Source organism: Anolis carolinensis, chromosome 1, assembly GCF_035594765.1.
Source record: "Anolis carolinensis isolate JA03-04 chromosome 1, rAnoCar3.1.pri, whole genome shotgun sequence".
NCBI classification, from domain to species: domain Eukaryota; kingdom Metazoa; phylum Chordata; class Lepidosauria; order Squamata; family Dactyloidae; genus Anolis; species Anolis carolinensis.
The window spans coordinates 92549723-92572792 of record NC_085841.1 but is presented as its reverse complement, the minus strand read 5'-3'; the positions used below and the strand labels follow the sequence as shown (position 1 = coordinate 92572792).

The 23070-nt window shown below is 41.4% G+C and overlaps 1 protein-coding gene across 1 annotated transcript in view; it reads left to right on the top strand.

Moving 5' to 3' along the window:
* The first annotated feature begins 8351 nt into the window (after positions 1 to 8351).
* clvs2 (clavesin 2) overlaps positions 8352 to 23070 on the top strand; it is a 72948-nt gene continuing 58229 nt past the window's right edge. The window contains exons 1-2 of the mRNA XM_003215561.3: positions 8352 to 10195; positions 22696 to 22870. Coding sequence (XP_003215609.1) covers positions 9807 to 10195; positions 22696 to 22870 — 564 coding nt within the window. The 5' untranslated portion in view covers positions 8352 to 9806. The remainder of the gene's footprint in view (positions 10196 to 22695; positions 22871 to 23070) is intronic.

The window sequence follows — 23070 nt, the reverse complement described above, 5'->3', positions numbered from 1 at the left end:
TCCTCCCGTCCCTGGTTTTATGTGACATACTGTCTGTCTTCTTTGCTGGCACTTCAGAGGGTAATTTCACAACAATATAATTTTGTGTTCAGCTTTAAAGTGAACTACTCAAGATCTAAGGTGCTACCATAAATATGCCAAAGAGGGTTTGGGAAGCCTTAATGCCATGGTATAAATATAAACAGCTGGGAATATAGTTTGAAATTGGAGGATGGGTTGCAATCCCATCAAAACATTAGTACTGAATTAAAAATAATAAATTTAAATTGCTCCATAATTAATAAAGCTTTGGCCATTTCACATTACATGTGTATAATGCTATTATTTAACCTTAACTGGCACGATTCCTCCTGGGATTTATAATTTAGGGAGAGGTATTTAGAATTCCCAGGCAGGGATTCCCAATAGTACTTCTGGTCAATTGCAAACCCTGGATTCCACATGATGCAGCCATAGCAATTGAAGACAACTCATAGTGCTATCATTGTGTGATAGAGCCCCTTAAATCCTCAGCCCTGTTACTCTGATCACAGACATCCTAATCTTTACTCAGAACTGTAAAGAGATAAAACCAAACTTAGGAACGTGACTTTTATTGGACTATATTAAAGGGGAAAATGTGTTTAGTACCACATTTCTTCAGCTTGCACTGACCCTGCAGTGACACTGTTATTGCCACATGCATCACATTCTACAATCAGCTACACATTTCCCCCTGGCAAACTCACTTTGCAGTCAGGGGATGGTCTGCATGTCCAATTCTTCATATTATTTTTAGACATGGACAATCTTCTGGTCTTTTTCCATGTCATGCTTGTCAATAAATGTTAAGCAGAGGTGCGCTAAAACTGATACACAAAATGGTTCTACCCACCACTATTTCCCACAACTACATTGTGATATGAGGCACCTGGAGGGCCAGTCACATGCCTAAAAGTCTGAATGTTTTGTAAAACCACCGGGTAAAAGGCAAGGTTTAAAAATACTTTAGAGCCCAAAAAAATACATTTCAAACAAATTACCATAGATGTTGTGTGTCAGGATTAGAGCACCTAGGGGGTGAGTATGTTTTTTAAGTCCATGTAGATAACTTTTAGTTTCCTAGTTACCATCAACAGTGGCCATACTGGCTGGGGATTTGGGGAAGGCAGCTTTTCAACCTCTGAAAGAAGATTTCGGGCCCATCCACAGAGTCATATAACCCAGAATATCAAGGCAGATAATTCACAATATCAGCTTTGAATTGGGTTATCTGAGTCCACACTGCCATATGATCCAGTTCAAAGTGAATTTTATACAGTTGTGTCGAAGGGCCCTTAATTTGGTAGCAGCACAACTATGTAAGATGACAAGGACTATATGTTGATTATACTGGCCAAAATCACATGTCCACTGGTATAAAATACTATACTAGTATTTGTATATTGGTGAAGGAATTGGCAAAAGCATATATATTCATTCCTTGCTGAAGAAAACCCTATGGAATTCATAGGGTCACCCTAATCAGTAAGTAACTTGAAGGAATACATACAATATGAAAATAGTCACACTAGCGGTTGTGTTTTCTTGGCAGCTGAGAAACTAATTTACAGCTCAGCCAACTGTCCTGCAAAAACACTCTGTGTCTCCTTTAGCTTAGTGGGTGAAGAGAAGCCATTTGCGTTTGCCTAAAACTGCTGCAGTTTATTACAGATGACTCTACTGCTGCTGCCTGCTCTAGATTCTCTTGCCACTAGCAACCAGTTGGAGCCAGGATAGCTGGTGGCTCCCCATCAGTGGGTGATGAATTTGCACCCAGGTATTAAAGAGGCTTTCCTATGTGCCCAATCTTCCTCACAATAGGTTCAGCACCTCCAAGAGCTCAATTGAAGCTTAGGGCCCTTCCACACAGCCAAATAATCCAGAACATCAAAGCAGAAAATCTCACATTATCTGAATTGGAATATATGGCAGTGTAGACTCAGATAACCCAGTTCAAAGCAGATATTGTGGGATTTTCTGCCTTGATATTCTGGGTTATATGGCTATGTGGAAGGGCCCTTAGACATGGAATAGATCCACCCTCAGTAATATGGTAGCCAAGCACAGACACTGAATGGAGCAGCAGTTGTGTTTAGAGTGTTTTAAAAATGTATGCCATATCAATTCTGTAGAACATGTGATCCTGTCTTGTGCTTGACATGCCACAAATAGTGTGCCAATATTAATCCTAGGGTTTCCCTCATTTTTCACTTGCTCCATATGGCTGGGAGCGTTTTTGTAATGAAGGGAACATTTTTTTACTGTCCTTGCGACAGTGAGATTGATGTAAGGAATGGAGATGATAACCACGTCATCTGCTCTGAGCCACTGCTCATCCTTTGATGATCTATTTATTCTTGTAACATCTAGACTGATCCCTCCCTTCTCATATTTCACATACTCCTGGAGGTTACTGGAGTGAAGCCTTATTAAATAAGATTTAAGCCCCATTAAAAACATTGTCTCAGATTTGGGGGGGAGATACACTAGAGAATAGAGGTGACTTTAGGACTGTTAGCAATTATTGGATTTGGCCATGGTAGTCACAGTTACGGCTTGTAAGATTCCAGTATAAGAATATTTATGAAACATCCACCACATCTATTGTGAAATATATTAGGCAGCAACCAGTTCAGAATTAATTACCGTAGTTAGAAAGAATTCAACATCCATCTTTTGTCACCATTTAAAAAACATTTTAACAGTTATTATTTTAAAAATGCATATGACATTTGCATTGCATATTATATTAATTTCTTTCTTAGGGAGTAATTGGAAGGTAGGCATTTTTTTTAAGTTATTTTAATAGATTTTAAAATGTAAAAGTAATGCATCCCTAATGTGTTACTAACAATGAATGTACCCGTAGTTTCATAATATTCACTAAAACCATTAACATGAACAAATTAATGTTCAAAATCAGTGTTGAGACTTATCATAGGCTATCACTCGTGACTAAGTATGATTGCTTTCCAAGTGTAGGGTCTTGGCAGTGGGCAGTGGAATGTTTCACGTTCCAAAATGATTTTTTTTTTTATCACAAGGTGGTAATCCCTCTGGATGTGTCAGTCCAGTCAGGGATAACAGAGACAGGCTATGTTTAGGGCACCTTTTCTAGTCCCCTCCCTTTATGGGGTGAGCTGGGTGGATCCTAAAAGGGGCTGCCCAGTCATGAATACAGCTGCCAAACTGTTCAACTGCCTTGGACAACTGAATCCACATCTGCCACCTGTGTGCCCATTTGTGGCTGGGGGCTTTCAGATTTCACAGTCCTGTCCCCATCACCATTCGCTAATCACCATCACACTTTTGTTGTTTTTTTCTTTTGGAAGACACCTATACATGAATTTGTTTTATGTGTGAAGGTCAGTGCACAGCCATCAACACACAGTCTTCACATAATGGGGTTCACATCCAGTGGCATGCTTATCCCAATGACCAGTGGCTTCTCATCTGTTGCATCCTTATTCTGCCTTCACAGCCATTGTAACATGTGCTATGCTATGATCTGCCTGCTCCATCGTTGAGGACTTCAGATTGTGCTTGGTCTGGTTCCTCCCCCATGGCTTTTCCATCCAGGAGATCCCCCTGGGAGCACATAACTCCAATGGCTTCATCTGCAGGATCACTGGAACACATCAGCCCCATCACCATGAAAAGGTGACAATCCATTGAGGGGGATTGAGACTGACATGCTGAGTTTAATAGTAAGTTTTTAAAGCTTTGTGGGCAGACATCTATTTAATCTAAGCTTTTTTTCAAGTGGAATGTGCTGTGGAATGTATTTGCCAGTTGGTTCAACATCAAGCTACCTTCTGTTAAGAATCAATGGGAACCTATATCCTTAATGCATTTTTTTCTTAAAATTCTGGGGGGGAGGGGTTTGGGGGGAAAAAACATTCAACCCTACAGCATAGATTTGTCATGATATCACATAAATCTAGAATTAATTGATAGGGTGCTCTTGGGGAAAATAACAGAGGTCTTCTTGTTATGTTTGTGTTTGCTGTATTTATGTTCTGTTATGGACAAGAATCTAGAGCTAAGTGGTAGGTGATATATTTTGCCTATAGAAGTTTCTCTGTCCAATGCTTCCTACTTCCAGGTAAGGCTGAAAAACTGTTGAAAACTCCAAAGAGTTGGTGTTTGCTGGTCTAGGCAATGTTCATGGATCAATGTTCTGGGTTGATGTAAGGTAGTTTCTGTGTTACTATGTGTTTATGTGGGAACAGTGGGGTGACCATTATTTTTTGGGAACATTGGGTGCTACAGTCTTGATTTTCTCCAGTGTGGCTCTTTGTATGCTGTTGGCATACAACACATGTGGTACAGTGTGGTACAGATAAGGTAGACGATTTGTGTAAAAAAAAAAAAAAAGGAAATGGAGAAAGGTTTTGTGCCTAGATTTCCAAGACATGGTGTTTTAATGATCCCCTATACCAGTTGTGGCAAACCTTTAAGAGACCAAGTACCCAAACCGTAATCTAAAATCAGTTCTAAGGCGAGCAAGTGAGCGGTGGGGGTACCACCACTGCTATATATGGGGTATTTGTTTGAGTGTTGTACTATGACTCTGGAGACCAGGGTTTGAACCCTGCTTGGTCATGATAACCCATTGGGTGACCCTAGACAAGTCACACACTCTCAGCCCCAGAAAACCCTGTGATAGAGTCACTTTAGAGTCACCATAAAAGTCAAAGACAACCTGAAGGCATGCATCAACAATGTTTGCAGACAACAAAGCAATTATTACAAGGAAGCTTTGCAAATCCTCCATATTCTTTTCCATAGACTATGGTATTTACATACAAAAGTTGTCTCCAAAATTCATTGTCAGTTTGGAAGCACAGATGTGTCCACACACTCTACTTTTGGAATAAGTGAAATGCTTTTTCAGACATGAAACACCTCAAACTACAAATCCCAATATTTTGAAGGATGAACTCAAAGTAGTTAAAGCAGACATGGGCAAACTTTGGCCCTCCAGGTGTTTTGGACTTCAACTCCCACAATTCCTAACAGCTGGTAAACTGGTTGGGATTTTGGGAAGTTGAAGTCCAAAACACCTGGAAAGTCAAAGATTGTCCATGCCTGAGTTCAAGTGTTATCAAAGTGTTACACAGGTGCAGTGTGAAAAAGACTTGAGGTTTTATCCTCTCAAAGTGCCAGGAAGAATGGCCAAGGTATGCCTCAGTGAACAAAACAGATGTGTTCCTGAGGAATACTTTTTGGAAGAAATTAGGTACCAGAGGAAGAAACAGGATGGATGGGAGAGTGATAGGTTCCTATTTAAAAAATGACGAATAGCACATTTTAGAAAATGTTTTATTCAAATCTAAAAATATGCACATGTAAAATGAGACAACCAGGTTAAGTAAGTCTTGCATAAGTAAACAACAGTTTGAATCTTCAAAAGACAACTTGAAAGAGTTTTTCCAAAATGCATCCAGTGATGATTTTTTTTTTACCAGCTTTCACTTGTCTTATGATTTTCTTTTCGATGGCCAAACTTATAGATTGCTTTTTTTTTTTAACATATTGAGGATAATATGCTGAGATGTCACAGAATGGATTGGGACCTCAGGAGGGCTGGATGCAACCTCTGGGGCCCAATGTTACCCAACCATTACTTTTCCCTTTTTGGCCTAAACATGTACCAATTAGAAAGAAAAGATATCCTGAAGCAATATAAGGTCTGCTAGTAAATCACAAAACTACAATGGGATTTTTCTTGTTTCAATTAGGTTTGAATAGGGGCTGGTTAGAGCTTTTAATTCTACTGGAGTTTGGTATGTCTGTGGACCATGAGTAGGAAAGATATCATATATATTGTGCAGGACCTTTGTGAAGTCTTGGAGAAGAAAGTGTGAACCCAGATGAGGTGGGAAGGCCAATTGGATGTTCAGAACTATTTCCTAGGGATACTGATATTTTCTGCTTATACATATATATTAGACAAAAGCATCATTGGGTTGCTATGAGTTTTTCTGGCTGTATGGCCCTGTTCCTGCATATGTGACTGGCATCTTCAGAGGTTTGGCCAACTGCAAAAGCACCATTGCAATTGGGCAATAATGTCCTATCTGACCAGTCTGCATGTGCATGAGAAGGTTCAAGTAAGGTAAGAGTTTTAGTCTTCTATTAATACAGTTCATACAAACAGGAATTGTGAAAAATGTTTTAGTGGTTACATAGAATCATAGAGTTGGAAGAAACCTCATGGGCCATCCAGTCCAACCCACTGCCAAGAAGCAGGAAAATCACATTAAAAGCATCCCTGACAGATGGGCATCCAGCCTCTGCTTAAAAGCCCCCAGAGAAGGAGCTTAATATAATAATAATAAAACTTTATTTATATACCGCCCTATCTCCCGGATGGGACTCAGGGCGGTTTACAGTCATAAAAGCAACACAACATTACATAACGAACATAACACACATTATTAAACAAGGTAAAATAATACAATTATAACAATAAATCACACTTACATGACCAGATCAAGGGGGCGGGAACCATAAACCCAATATATTAAAATGTATCATTTTAGGCTAGGGAAATTTTGTGGAATATATTCAGGCCCAGAAATCGGCGGTAGTCCAATGTAATTACTCAAAAACCTGCCGACACCACCAGGTCTTCAGTTCCTTACAGAAATAGGATAATGTAGGGGATTGCCTGATTTCTTTTGGCAGTGCATTCCAGAGCCGGGGGGCCACTGCCGAGAAGGCTCGTTCCCTCGTCCCCACCAGCCGCACTTGGGACGGTGGTGGGAGCGCGAGAAGAGCCTCCCCGGATGATCTCAAGGTCCGTACTGGCTCATAGGGGGAGATGCGATCACGGAGATAGGTAGGGCCCGAGCCATATAGAGCTTTATAGGTCAAAACCTGCACCTTGAATTGGGCCCAGCAGTTTATCGGCAGCCAGTGGAGCTGCTTTAATAGGGGCATTGTGTGCTCCCTATAGCCGGCTCCAGTTAGAAAGCTCCCCTATGGCTTTCCCTCACATATTTATACATGGCCATCATGTCTCCTCTCAGTCTTCTCTTCTGCAGGCTAAACATGCCCAGCTCTTTAAGCCGCTTTTCATAGGGCTTGTTCTCCAGGCCCTTGATCATTTTAGTTGCCCTCCTCTGGACACATTCCAGTTTGTCAACATCTCCCTTCAACTGCAGTGCCCAGAATTAGACACAGTGGGATTCCAGGTGTGGTCTGGCCAAGGTAGAATAGACGGGTAGCACGACTTCCCTGGATCTAGACACTAGACTCCTATTGATGCAGGCCAAAATCCCATTGGCTTTTTTAGCTGCGGCATGACATTGTTAGCTCATGTTTAATTTGTTATCCATGAGGACTCCAAGATCTTTTTCACATGTACTGCTGTCAAGCCAGGTGTCCCCCATTCTGTATCTTTGCATTTCATTTTTTCTGCCTAAGTGGAGTATCTTGCATTTGTCCCTGCTGAACTTCACTTTGTTAGTTTAGGCCCATCTCTCTAGTCTGTTAAGATTGTTTTGAATTGTGCTCCTGTCTTCTGGAGTATTAGCTATCCTTCCCAGTTTGATGTCATCTGCAAACTTGATGTTCATGACTTCTAGCACTTTGTCTAAGTCATTAATAAAGATAATAAAGAAGCATGTTTGTGGCACTCCACTCGTCACTTCTTTCCTAACTCACCACTCATCTCATTACAGTTTGGAGATCATTTTAAAAATAAAATTCTGTGAAAAAATGCATATTTTGTTTTGATCCAGGGTTTTAGCGTTGTCAGTATATTGATAAAGTCTATGGAAGCTGGGCTTGTGGAAACTTACATCAAAGTACAGTACAGGAATATGTATTTTGAAATAGAAAAAAAACCCAATTTCTGCAGGAACACTGCACATTTTCGTGATGGGCAGTTTGAGCCTAGGAAGGACCATATTGATACAGTGCAGGCGAGCTGGCCTTTTCAAAATAAATAAATAGATAGATAGGCAGGCAGGCAGGCAGGCAGACAGACAGACAAATGCATACATGCATGCATGCCTTGTTTCTGGGAAATTATGTAAAAATGCATATGTCTGCTGGAACACTGCACAATTTGGGTTTGAGGGAGAGCCTTTTGGGGGTCTCACCGCTCCTGGTGGTGTGCCTGGCTGGGTGGGTGGGTGTCATAGGGAGGGGACTGCGTGGGTCCTTGTGGGCGGGGCTTGGGGGGGGGGTCTGTGCTGCTGGGGAGCCCTTGGCTGCCTCTTCGGGAGCGAGCCTTGATTGACGTCAACCTGCTGGAAGCGGCGCGTCGGGCGCGAGGCAGAGCCGGCAGCCGGAGCCGGGCGGAGGACACAAAGGAGGCGGAGGCGGCGGCGGCAGCGGCATCAGCACCACCAGCATCAGCATCAGCATCTTCTGGGCTCCCCGCCTTGGTCCCGCTCAATCCCCTCGGAGGCAGCAGCAGGAGCAGCCTCACCGTCTGGACGGCCCTTTCCTGCGCCGCGTCCATCGCCTCTCCCGCTCGGGGGCCGGGCGGGGCTGGTGGGAGAGGCGGCTCGGGAGGCGTCCACCTGGGCTCCTTCCTCCGTGGCTGCCTCTCCGGGGCTCTGCGTGGCTCGCCCTCCTCGCCGCCGACGGATGCCCGAAGGTGCCGCATTGCCTGGCGGAGCTCTTCCTGCTCGGCTGGAAGGGACTCCTCGCCTCGCCCCCCCCCCCCACTCTCTCCCTCTCTCTCCATCTTTCTTGTTTTGGCCAGGCCACGGCACCCCCCCGCGCCCCACCAGCGAGGCGGAGGTGAGGCACCCAGAAGGTCGGCAACCCTCCCGGCGTCGGTCTTCCTTGTGCTCCTCCTTCACCTCATTCCTGCTCTAGGACGGAAAAATCCATCCCAAGCTATATAGGGCTCAAAAAAAATTCCCACAAACCAAGAAGTGGAGGTAGGAAAAGGAGCCCCGTTTTCCCCAAATTGCTAATTCCAAAATACAGAGCCTGGTGGGAAGAAGGGGTTGCTTTGGGTTGCTTTAAATAGATCCCCACTTGTATTTGCTGGTCTATGTAACCATATATAATCTGTTGCAGGAGCATCCAGAGTGAGATCATTGCTTTGCAGAGCACTCTGTGGGTTAAAAGATAGAGGGAAAATCTAGTATCTATGAACATCATCCCAATCTAGGGGGAGAAATATTGCTGCCTGGCTCTCAGGCCTTGTTTTCCGCCCCTAGAGAACATCCCATACAGATTGGGGGGTCTTTTATTTTCCCTGGATCTCATCCGAAAGGGACAATACAGTGTGAGTGAAAGTCTTTTCGCTCACCCCCCCCCCCCCATTTCTTGCGTGGGGTTCGCAAAGCTATTAACTCAGCTTCCTTGGGCCCTGCCAGGGCCATTATTTCTGCCAGCTGGCAGCAGGAGAATAAAGCAAATTTCCGCCAGCCATAGTTTTTACAGCTGCTTCAAGCAGTTAACAAGTGCAGGGAGGTTGGGACCAGATGCTTAGTGGGGTCACCAAAGAATTGGCCTGAGCAAGATGCAAAGGGCAAATGGGAACTGAGCAAGGCTTACCTATTGAACGCTGCTGCCAGATATTTGTGTCGGAGAGATTCATGCCTTAAGGCAAAGGACCACCAGGCATTTTGGATTCTTTTTTGAAAAGGTGGAGTCTGCTTTTTCCCTCCCTCCTGGAAAAGCAAAGGATCTATTTTCCCTGTTGTTGTTTTTAAGAAACCAGAGCTTCAAGATTTTCTGGCAGATTTGGCTTTGGATCCCTTTGTACAGACCAGAAGAGCAGAAGCAGTGGTACAGGACAGGGGGGCACAATGACTCATTTGCAGGCAGGTCTGTCTCCGGAGACGCTGGAAAAAGCCCGGTTGGAATTGAACGAAAACCCAGACACTTTGCACCAGGACATCCAGGAGGTACGGGACATGGTGATCACTCGGCCAGACATTGGCTTTCTGCGCACGGACGATGCTTTCATCCTCCGCTTTCTTCGGGCTAGAAAGTTCCAGCACTTTGAGGCTTTCCGCTTGCTGGCCCAGTACTTTGAGTACCGTCAGCAGAACCTGGATATGTTCAAGAGCTTCAAAGCCACTGACCCAGGCATCAAGCAGGCACTCAAGGATGGCTTCCCCGGAGGGTTGGCCAACCTTGATCATTACGGCAGGAAGATCCTGGTCCTATTTGCGGCCAACTGGGACCAAAGCAGGTAAAGGTAGAATTTGGGTTGCAACACACTGTGGGATGCTTTGGGAAGGCTGTGATGCTCACCTGAGTCTGACAGGATTGCAGTCCAGACTTTTGATGGAACCAGTGACAAAATGATGACTGTGTTCCAGTACTGGATTAACGTAATGTTAGCATGTAAGGTACCTTGTTAAGTACAGAAATCTCTATGTGGCAAATTGTAATGTTCATGAATTGATCCAGATATTCTGGTGCATTTGCTTGAGCATTGGCCCATGATTCAGAAAACCAGGGTTTGGCTGCTTGGTGACTTCAAAGGAGCCACACTCTCTCAATTGCAGAGAAAGGCAGTGGTGAACATCTTTTGAACAATTATTGCCAATAAAACCCTGTGATAGTTTTGTCTTACATCAGAAGCGACTTAAAAGCTCACAACAATAATAATGACAACAGTGAGAGACAGCTGTCCTTAAACTTACTGCTGAATTTGGGGACTCTATGGCTTTTTTGTGTGTGTAAGGAGCAACTTGAGAAACTGCAGGTTGCTTCTGGTATGAGGGAATTGGCTGTCTGCAAGGACATTGTCCAGGGGACGTCCGGATATTTTACTATCCTGTGAGAGGCTTCTCTCATGTTTCCACATGGGAAGCTGAAGCTGACAGATGGGAGCTCACTTTGCTCCCTGAATTTGAACTGCTGACCTTTCAGTCAGCAGTTTTGCCAGCCCAAGGGTTTAACCCATTGCACCACCGGGGGACTCTATGGCCATATCTGCACCACCCAATTAAAGCAGTTTGACAGGACTTTAACTGCCATTGCTCAATGGTAGTACAAAGTGTTATATAGGTACACAAAGGCCCCCGTATTCACCTTATCTTCTGTCTAGCTACAAAGATTTTTAGTAACATCAGCACTGTATGGATGGTGAAGGACATGTGTACTTTTCATGTTGGGTTACAGTAGTGTGTCTAGTAAATAATACAATGTAACAGTTATGTTATCTGACTGTAACATAACTGCATGCACCTCCTTACAACAGGCATGGTAAATAGCAGCTGCCGATGGTACTGTATAAATAAACAAAACCAACAACATGTCACTTTTGCGCATGTTCCTTAGGAGGTTGCTTTTTCCTAGTTATTTCCAGTTATGTAAAAAAACCGAAGCTAGTCTGCATGCATTATTTACACTTTGAGGATTTGAAATGAGTTCCTTCCCATTGGGACTAGTATTCAGAAAGAAGATTTTATCTATATAAGAAAGCTGTATATTCAGTGCAGCTGTGATGAGCTTTTTTACAGCACTGAAGTTTTAATATTCCTAACGCTTGCCATAGTTTTGGCTGCAATGTAGCAATATGTCTAGTGGGCTGAAATAAGAGAAATTTGTCACCATGCCAAAGAAAGGGAAATATCTTTTCTCTCCCAGGTATTTTAACCCAAATGCTCAAGATAGTAGCATGAAGGGAGCTAACTAGATTGCCCAGGATGATAGATACAGTGCAAAGAAATACACAAGTGCCAAGTTGAATGGAAAACACTCCAGAAGCTTCAGTTATGCCCATGGTGGCACAATGGGTTAAGCCCTTGTGCCAGCAGGACTACTGACTGACAGGTCAGCGGTTTGAATCGGGGAGAGTGGGTGAGCTCCTTCTGTCAGCTCCAGCTTCCCATGTGAGGTCATGAGAGAAGCTTCCCACAAGGATAGTAAAACATCAAAACATCCGGGTGTCCCCTAGGCAATGTCCTTGCAGACGGCCAATTCTCTCACAACAGAAGCGACTTGCAGTTTCTCAAATCGCTCCTGACATGAAAAAAAAGTTATGTCAGTGTGATTCAGTGCTGGATGATGGATTAGGAATAAACTGACAAATGGTTGTTGTATGTCTTTCGGGCTGTGTGGCCATGTTCCAGAAGTATTCTCTCCTGACGTTTCGCCCACATCTATGGCAGGCATCCTCAGAGGTTGTGAGGTATGAATAAATTAAGTAAGGAAAGGAAAGAATATATATCTGTGTATAGTCCAAGGTGTGGCAAGAGTTCTTTGTCACTGGGAGCCAGCATTAATGTTTCAGTTAATCACCCTAATTAGCATTGGAAATGTTTTGTCCCTTGCCTGGGGGCATCCTTTGTTCAGTCAAGTCCTTATTGTGTTGGTTCCCATCTACTGTTTTGATTTTGGAGTTTTGTAATACTAGTAGCCAGATTTTGTTCATTTTCATGGTTTCTTCCTTTCTGTTGAAGTTGTCCACATGCTTGTGGATTTCAATGGCTTCTCTGTGTAGTCTGACATGATAGTTGTTAGAATGGTCCAGCATTTTTGTGTTCTCAAATAGTATTCTGTGTCCAGGTGGAAACATCCAATTCACCATGGAAAAAGAAAAGGAAGGAAAACTGCCATTTCTAGATGTTCTGGTCATCCGCAAACCCAATCAACAATTGGGCCACACAGTTTACAGAAAACCTACACACACAGATAGATACCTTCATAAAAACTCCAACCATTACCCAAGTCAAAAAAGGAGCACAATCAAAGCCCTGACAGACCGTGCACAAAGAATCTGCGAACCTCACCTCCTCCAAGGCGAACTCAACCACCTAAACTGGGCTCTACAGGCCAATGGATACTCCACCACATACATCAGAAGAGCTGCAAGGCCAAGAACAAGCCATGAGAGTCAAGACAAAGATCCACCCAGAGGAAAGGTGTTCTTACCATACATCAAGGGAACTACTGACCGCATAGGCAAATTGATGAAAAAGCACAACCTACAAACTATCTACAGACCCACAAAGAAAATCCAACAAATGCTATGGTCAGCGAAGGACAAGAGGGATCCTCTCTCCTCTGCAGGAGTCTACCGGATACCATGCAGCTGTGGACAAGTATACATAGGGACCACCAAACGCAGCGCCCAAACAAGAGTCAAAGAACATGAAAGGCACTGCAGACTAATTCAACCAGAGAAATCAGCCATAGCAGAGTATTTGATGAACCAGCCTGGACACAGAATACTATTTGAGAACACAAAAATGCTGGACCATTCTAACAACTATCCTGTCAGACTACACAGAGAAGCCATTGAAATCCACAAGCATGTGGACAACTTCAACAGAAAGGAAGAAACCATGAAAATGAACAAAATCTGGCTACCAGTATTACAAAACTCCAAAATCAAAACAGTAGATGGGAACCAACACAATAAGGACTTGACTGAACAAAGGATGCCCCCAGGCAAGGGACAAAACATTTCCAATGCCAATTAGGGTGATTAACTGAAACATTAATGCTGGCTCCCAGTGACAAAGAACTCTTGCCACACCTTGGACTATACACAGATATATATTCTTTCCTTTCCTTACTTAATTTATCCATACCTCACAACCTCTGAGGATGCCTGCCATACATGTGGGCGAAACGTCAGGAGAGAATACTTCTGGAACATGGCCACACAGCCCGAAAGACATACAACAACCCTGTGATCCCGGCCATGAAAGCCTTCGACAACACATTAAACTGACAAATTTCAGAATGTTGCAGAATGCTACTGAAGCCACAAGTTGCATCCTACCATTTTGCTCAGCAGTTTCCTTCATAACTTTGAAATACAGATGTTTTATTTCTGAGGGAGAAACTATGTCTCTTACCAGTGGAAATGTGTAATTGAAAATGTGTGAGATGCTTTTCCAGGGTAAAATGCAACATAACATAATATACTGGGAAACGAGAGGTAGACCAAAAGTATCAGGCACACAAGAAATATGAGAAAAATCTCATAATGGGAAATGAAACTGACAGCTGTTTAGTCTGTATCGTGTGCAGACTTCCTGGTTGAGGCTGGTCTCAGAGGTCCTTGTCTGGGGGATATAAGAGGATGGGCAAGGGATCAACCCATTCACTAACAGTGGAGCAGGTACATACAATTTACAGAAATCAATTTAATTCTTTTCCAAATGACCAAGCAATTGGATGCTCTTAGGTGATAACACCTGCCACCCACCTGTGGTAGCAGGGAGCTCATGCACTCTCAGGACTACACCTTGCCCAACTCCTGCCTTTATGTCAGTCTTATATACATTCAGGACTGTATACTAATCTCTCTCTTTTTGTACAAGTAGTAATTTTTCCACCAGATAATTTTTAAAACCCTTCTATTACATGCATTAGAGTTGGAGTATCACACAACCTTCCAGATGTTCTTGAACTGTGATTCCCATGAGCTCTAGCTAGCCTGACCGGGGGCGCAGTATTATGGGAGTAGTAGTTCCTTACTGTTTAGGAGGCCAAAGGTTTCACATTTCTAATTTGCATGATAACAACTCTCATGTCCATACATTTGTTGTGTGCATATATCTGTCAGTGAGTTTGTAATTAGACTGAAAAATACTCAATTATAGAACAAATAAGAACCATGATGTGCACAGGGGTGGGGTTTTTTTTGTTTGTTTTTTTTGTTTTGTTTTGCTTGACATTTACTTAACTTCAGTTAAGGAAGTATGGAACTGAGATTTTGAAGCACCTCCTCTCTCCCATAAAACCTGTTAGGAGCATAGGAAAACATTGGTCTTTCTGGTTCAGTGAAACTGACTTGTAGCAGCTCCAGTATTTCAGACCATAGTTTTATGCACTCCTCCTCAACATTGTCCTCCTCTTCAACATTGTCCTCATTTTCAGCATTGATCTCACAGTGTCATTGAGATGTGTTGTACGTTTAGCATGTTAATAGCTCAGTTCATCCCAAATGCCCAATTCCAAAAATGTATGCATATGTGTGTGTAGAGGGCTGACCCTCCATATTCATTGATTCTGCATCCACAGATCTGACCATCCATGTTTGAAAATATCCCTCCCCTGCAAGAAACAACAACAAAGCAAACCTTGTTTTTATCATTTTATTTAATGGACACCATTTTACTATGCCACTGTATAATGGGACTTGAGCATCCATTGATTTTTATATTCACAGAGACTTCTGGAACCAAATTTCAGTGGATATCAAGGACGTGCTGTTTGTATGCGTATAGAGTGAATACATGGCATATAGGGATAATATTGCTCCCCTTTGGTGCTGCCTTTGAAAATGCCCCAGATTAACACCCCACCTCTACAGTTAAAAGGATCTTCAGAAGCAGGCCTAGAGGGAAAGATTAATAACAACTGAAAGCCCCAGGTTAGACAAATCTGTGCTCTGGCTCAGATGCCTTGTCCACTTATTTCTTCCAGGTATGTGCTGACTGCATGGAGAAGGGGATGAAATCAACCCTTCGGCTTCACTCCCAACCCAGGGTTATTCATCACATAACTTGGAAAAGTCACTCTTTAGGACTACAACTCCCAGAATGTGTCAATAAGCTTAGCCAGACACTGTCTTAACTGAAGGATTCTGGAAGTTGTCATTGAAAACAGTAATATTTTGAATCTGGATTTGCCTTTATATTAGCCATATGATTCCATTTTTACTGCCACAGTTCCCTCCAATGGAACTTGGGATGTGCAGTTTAGGGGTTAGTTGTGAGAACAGCAACCAAAGAGCTCAGGTGCCTATCAAAATATAAAACTCTGGGATATCATAAGAAGCAGCAATGACAATAAAGTGCTATAATTTACAATGTGAAAAGGCCTTTGGAATCACACAGGGTAAAAGTAGTTTATTTAATATTTGTATTATAGCCAGTTTTCATTTGAGCAGTTTTATATAATTTTGTAAGACATGACTTTTTTAAGAAATTAGATAAGCATGTTTTGTTACAAGATATGCACACAGTGGACATTATGTATGATTAAATTCATCATGGATCCTAGATTATCTGTTAAAAACCCCAGTTATACACTATTGGGATATCAATTTTCTGTAGCTTTACTATCACTTTGTATAACAACAACAACAACAACTTTATTCTTATACCCCGCCCTATCTCCCCGAAGGGACTTGGGGCGGCTTACATGGGGCAATGCCCGGACACAACAGCACAAAATCAAAACAAAAGCAATAAACAAATCACCCAACAATAAAACATCAACATGGATAAAAACAGTCATAAAAGGTCAATATACAAAATAATGTTAAAAACATGAGTTGGATCAAAACATCTCTGCAGAAGTGGATTATTCATCCACGAAAGCTCATGCCAAATAAAACTATGTACTGCCACATTCCCTTATTCCTCCCTCTTCGCTCCCCCCACCCCCGGAATATAGATGTGTCCCATGACATACTGTAGGAAAATCTCCACCGAGTCAGCCAGATATAAAACAGTTAACATTTTGTTGTCATGTTAACACAAGCCATGTCCTGCACATGTCACCAAGAAGAGAGATTCTTAATTTATCTTTTTAGTATTCAATATTAGTTATAATTTCTCTAGGAAAACTTGAAACAGGTGAAAGAAGGATGTGGGACTAATTATATTAAAAAGTATTCAAGCAAATGACCAAAACATCTATATCGTGAACATCAGGAAATGTAGACAAGGAGAATCCTGGAATTAGTTCCAAGCTTATTCTGTTCAAAATTTGCATGCAATTTGTGCGTGCAGAAAACATTGTTTTCTATACAGGAAGATGCATATTCTGCACAGGTTATAATATACCTGCACAAGATCTCAAAATGCAAAAATATATAATTTAATGCTAATATTAGGCTGTTTCATGCAGTTATATTTCTATGTGGTTGTGAAAAAGGAAGAAAGCCAACATGGGTACAAAATATCATACTGGATATACAGGGATTTCCTGATTTACAAACATCTGACAGATTACTCACAGTTAAGAATGGGGGGGGGGGGGGTGAGACAACAGGAAGTGAGAAAAATCCACCCCAAGGAATGCAAATCACGACTGGAATAATTATCATGGGGAAAAGGTGTCTCCACTGAAGCTTTCTCACCAATCCACTTGGCTAGGTGGAGGGCAATAACACAATAGGGAGACAACATTTCAGATGGATTTGCATCAGCCAGGGAAGCAAAGACCATGAGTCTCCTGCCCCTGAACAAAACTTTTGAGGATAGGGTGACTTGGAGTCTATCATTCATGGGGTTGCCATAAATCAAAATTGACCTGAAAGAAGTTAACAGCAACCCACACACTAACAAAATAAACCAGACTCTCTTTAATAAACTGCATTTAATATTAATAAGATAAAATTCATACTGCTCACCTGAGAAGTCATCAAGAAATGTCAAGAGAAAAGCATCCTGTACCTAACCTGAGAAGCAGGCTAAACCCTTTAGCATCTGTGAGGGTGTAAGCACAGTTTCCATTGTATTTGCATCATTTGTTGATGTATTCTTTCATTAATTGGTTAGGCATGAAGCGTGATGTTATTACAGATGGTTAGGCCTGTCAACAGTAAATGTTCAGTAGTTATTAACATCAGATGCAGTGAAAGGAACCGGATAGGTGGAAGTAATCAGTTTGTGAGAGGATGGTAACAAATACTGCTTGGGGGAAGATGGAGAAGGAAAGCTGAACAGAATTCAACAAAATTTATAACAGTATTATAATTTTCGGTGGTAGGTAGGGCAGATAACAAAATAAGTTTTATTTTGTTCTGAAACAAATAGGAGAAAATGCTTTTAAGCCCTTCTTCTAATTTGCATGCCAACACTGAGCACATATTTTCCTCAGTTTCTACTTTCTAACAGTCTCTGGGTGCATCTACACTGAAGAATTAATTCAGTTGGACACCACTTTAACTGCCAAGGCTTAATGCTATGGAAACATGGGAACTATAATTTTACAAGCTACAATTACCCTTTTCTGACAAATAGTGCTAGTGTCTTACCAAACTCCAGCTCCTGAGATTCCATAGCATTGAGAAATGGCAGTTAAAGTGGTGTCAAAATGCATTAATTCTGAGGTGTAGGTACACCTTCTGTCATGGCTGCTGTTTGATGGAAATGTGTGTAAAACCACTGCAGTAATATATATTGATAAAAACATTTCATTCAAAGAAAATGAGGATTTCAGGGGTATGGATCATTCAGCCAATGGAAGCTGAAAATAATGAGAATTTTTCAAATGTTGGCAAATTTCAACATGGGTACAAAATATCATACTGGATATACAGCCATTTCCTGATTTACAAACATCTGACAGATTATGCACATTTAAGAATATGGGGGGGGGGGGGTGAGACAACAGGAAGTGAGAAAAATCCACCCCTAGGAATGGAAATCACGACTGGAAGAGTTATCATGGGGGAAAGGTGTCTCCACTGAAGCTTTCTCACCAATCCTTGTTTCCACAACAAGCGAAATTTTTCAAAATTCAGTTTTCACAGAGAGAGAGTGAGGTGAAATCTTCTGAAAGGGAGCTCAAACAGCAAAACACACACCACAGGACAAACCTACAGAACCTATCTCGTTCGTAACTTGGGGACTGCCTGTATTTGTGGCATACAAGGCAAATTTGAAGATTTCATTCAGAATAGAGCATGCCTTGTGGTTCATCACTCAGTGAAGTGAAGTAATGGAGTATGTCAGAAGCCTGTGAAGGAAATTCAGGTTTACATCCACCTCCACCTCCCATGTTTCCTACATAAGTAACAATAAAGATGATTGCTTCTACCTGTCCAATTCTATAAATTATGGCTAAGGCAGGTCTAGAGAGAATTTGAGATGAGCTTTTATGCAAATAGCTATGTGAAGACTTTAGGGCAGATTTCTTTCATCATAATCCATCTGATGCTGTTGCTCTGAAAACAAAAGTCTACAATTTGTGCTACCTGAATTTTAAACCTTCATTTTGGGCAGAAAGTTCTGAGGCTTTAGCACTGATAAGTGGCCCATAGTGGATTGTATGTTCTTTTGTGGTGTTGCAAAATGAGGTTGCTTGTCTCATGTTGCAATATTTAGAAAGGGCATTTAAGAAAATCAAGGTGCCTCACCAGATAGCAGATTGAGCTATATTTTAAAATACTTTCTCAGCATACAGGTTCTTGCAAGGGTAAATTTACTTTAAAGATAATGGTTGCAATCCTGAAATGTTAGGCTGTTGAAATTTCATTGACCTCTATGAAGTTTAAGAGGTTTAATGTGTGCAAGGTTGTAGATATGGTTGCTATTCTCTCATGATAGATAGCTAACAAAAACAAATTAATGAAGCTAGGTTGTGCAAAAGTACAGAAGGGTATTTCAAAGGAATGTGGAGTACATGAAATAAGTTCTACATTCACCCTTGGGTATCTCCAGACATGGCTGGGATGGTCCCATCTGAAACCTTAAGAGCCATTCCTAGTCAACATAGACTTTGCCCTCCAACTTAATGCTTTTTCGGTACTGTTACATTATCCGGGCGGCTCCAAAAGGGGGCATAGACAGAGAAGGATAGTCCGTTTTATGGGAGGGGGAAGTTGAAGGAGGAAAACCATTGTACTAGTTTTTGCTGGTTATCCCCCCTCCCATTTCCCATGTCATAAACGATGGTTGTTTCCATGACAGCGACATGGATGGAGGGAATAACAGGAAATGATTTCACTCCTTCAACCCCTCTCCCCTGTAAAATCATAGAATCATAGAATAGAATCATAGAATAATAGTCTTCGAAGAGACCTCATGAGCCATCCAGTCCAGCCCCCTGCCAAGAAGCAGGAAATTGCATTCAAAGCAAAGATGAACTGTCCTTTTCTGTCTGGGCCCCTTTTTGGCCGCCTGGATAATTGAATGGTAGCCCTTTCAGGTTTTGTCATCTTGTGGTGCGGGATGACCAGACTTGCAGTCTAAAATGTCCAGGAAAACCGGCTACAGATGGTACTGAGGCAGTTGGATCCATGCCTAAGAGTACATTTACAGTGCGACATTTGACGCTTTAACTGCCATGGCTCAATACTATGAAATAGTGGGAATTGTCATTTTACAAGGTCTGTAGCCTCTCTGCCATTGAGTGCTGATGCTTCACCAAATTACAAATTCCAGTATTCTATATTTAAAGTGGAGTGAAGCTGTATTAATTCTACCCTGTAGATGTACCCTGACTCAACATACCTTTATTGATCTTCAGGGCCATTTTTCAAGAGAAACGTTTTATCCAAGGTTAAGTAGAATGACTTGTGTTTAGAAATTCTTATGTTGTATATACTCATTCACATCACAAAAGGGCGATCTGCCACTTTGTTTGTATGGTGTGTTCATATGTATAACTGGGAATTACTTTGGAGGTTTCTGATTGTATGTTTCATCACATTGAAGGCTGAAGGAGAAAAATAAAAATTCCTCAAAATGAAAGGACATTGTCCTCAGTAGTCAATCAGAACTGGCCTAACATGTAATCAGTTTCCATCATGTTGAGGCAATTGTATTTTTTTAAACCAAACAACAGTAGTAAAAATACATAGTCAGAAGCAATGCAATGTACTTCAAATGCTGAAGTTCAGCAGTATATAGAACAATTATGAAAGCTGTTTTGGACTCTAGAGGAAAAGTAGGATATAAATATGTGAAATATATGGATTGAATTAATAAGCTATTATTTGTATCATGTTACCAAGCAAATCCAGCCCAAGACATTTTGCTTTTTCAGGCAGAGCAACAAAAATGCCCCAACCTGACCCCTCAGGCCAGCATAGAATAGAAAATCACACAAGGGTCTTTCCCCAACCCCAGCTTTTAAATTGAAATAGTTCTAAACTAAATATTTATCTTTCTGCCAACAACAAAGGTATAATGACATTACATTATGATTACAACATGATAAGGAACAACATCACTACTAGTGTATGCATGTGTGGCTACATTTTTTAATTTTTTTTACAGTTGCTTAGGTGGTGGGCAAAGAGTGTCTTTGAATCTAGGTATTGGGGTTGTAGTATTCAATATTTTTAAAAAGTAATTAAAAGAAATGCTTAGATGTTTTTGCTTAGTTGTTTTGTAGAAATAAAAAAGTGAGACATGGGGCCCATCTGCAAGGGCGAAATGGGGCCGGGCAGGGGTGAATGGACTTTGTTGTGTCCACATAGTACACAAGATCAAGTCTCCCTAATACCTGTCAAGGCTGAGTAGCATGGCCTTGTTCCGTGATGAACAAAGTTCAGGAACACCCTAGAGGTTACCAGAAGCTCCGGAGCTCATCTGCATTTTGGGCACATATAAACAGTTGAACTAGTTCTAATTTGCAACAGCCACTGCTGTTTACATGGCCACTCTGTTCTCTCCAGGCTCTTGAGGTCCAGGGACAGGGAATGGCACTTATCATAACCACTGTGTCTTAGCCTTAGTGGTGACTTCCGGTCACGAAATTCCTCGTGAACATAGATTGGTGCAGATAGTGACACTGGTCAGAATGCTAGAGTGGTTGGGGAAAAGAGGGAGAGAGGAATCTCTTCTTTCCTTTCTCCCCTCTAACACGTTGCTCTTGTGCTCTACACAGCATCACTACATGCACAGGGTAATGATCACAATCCATCTTATGCCCAGTGGTCACATTAAACTGAGGACACAACGGTGATAGTAGGTACCACCTCCTGTCTCCAAGCCTCAAAAGTTTGGAGAAAGCAGGATGGCCATGTAAACACAATAATGGGGACAGTGAGAGTGGCTTTCAAATGCATCATTTTTTATTAAAATTAAATAGAAAAATACATCTTTGGAAATAGATATAATTTGAAAACAAGAAGCAAAAATATACAGTTTCCATTCAACATTTCTGGGTTTAACTTTTGCTGATTTAATTATTTGTGAGTTTGATCAATATGATTATTCTAGGAACTTTTCAGTTCTTCAGTGTGCCTGTATGGTCAACTGCTACTGGAGTTGACCCTAGAGTTGTGCTAGAGGACCTACAAATTCTGAGCAAACATCTCTCTACGAAACTCTGTGTCCTCTAACATGGTTCTATGATCAACTTACAGCACTTGTGGGGAGGGTCCTAAACCCAGCTATACAGAGAATCTACTGTATAACATTTCTTCATGGGATCATCCAGTTTCACAGAAGCAGACTAGGAAGTTATACCTGGTATTTTCTCCATTTAATTAATGTAATACATTGACCCATTTGGTCTCTGTCCACCTGTAAATGCTGTAGTCTCATCTCAGTCTTAAAAATGACATGCAGTGAACAATTTAAAGTGCAATGCATGCAACTTTATGGCATGCACACTTGATACAGTAGAGTCTCACTTATCCAACATAAATGGGCCAGCAGAATGTTGGATAAGTGAATATGTTGGATAATAAGGAGGGATTAAGGAAAAGCCTATTAAACATCAAATTAGGTTATGATTTTACAAATTAAGCACCAAAACATCATGTTATACAACAAATTTGAAAGAAAAAGTAGTTCAATATGCAGTAATGCGATGTAGTAATTACTGTATTTACGAATTTAGCACCAAAATATCACGATGTATTGAAAACATTGACTACAAAAATGCATTGGATAATCCAGAACGTTGGATAAGTGAGTGTTGGATAAGTGAGATTCTACTGTACTTCAATGGTTGATAGCAAAATCAAACTTTTTCTTACAGTATATGATCACAGTTGTACAGTTTAACTCAATATTTTCTTTTATGTCTTGACAGGTACACACTGGTAGATATTTTGCGTGCCATACTTCTTTCCTTGGAAGCCATGATAGAGGATCCAGAACTTCAAGTAAATGGATTTGTTTTGATTATAGACTGGAGCAACTTCACTTTCAAACAGGCTTCTAAACTGACACCAAGTATGCTTCGATTAGCCATTGAAGGTCTTCAGGTAAAACTCTTTCAATGTGTTAATATCTTCAGTTAAAAAAAAAACAAGAAGAGAAGAATGTAGCTGCAAAATTTCACAACTAAGTTTTTTTTAATGTGCATGTGTTTCTCCAAGTTACTGAACTGAAGAAAAATCCATTTGAAAACCAAGAAGCTATTCATATTAGTGCTATGAAGCTTTGGGTATGATACTCGGTGCTT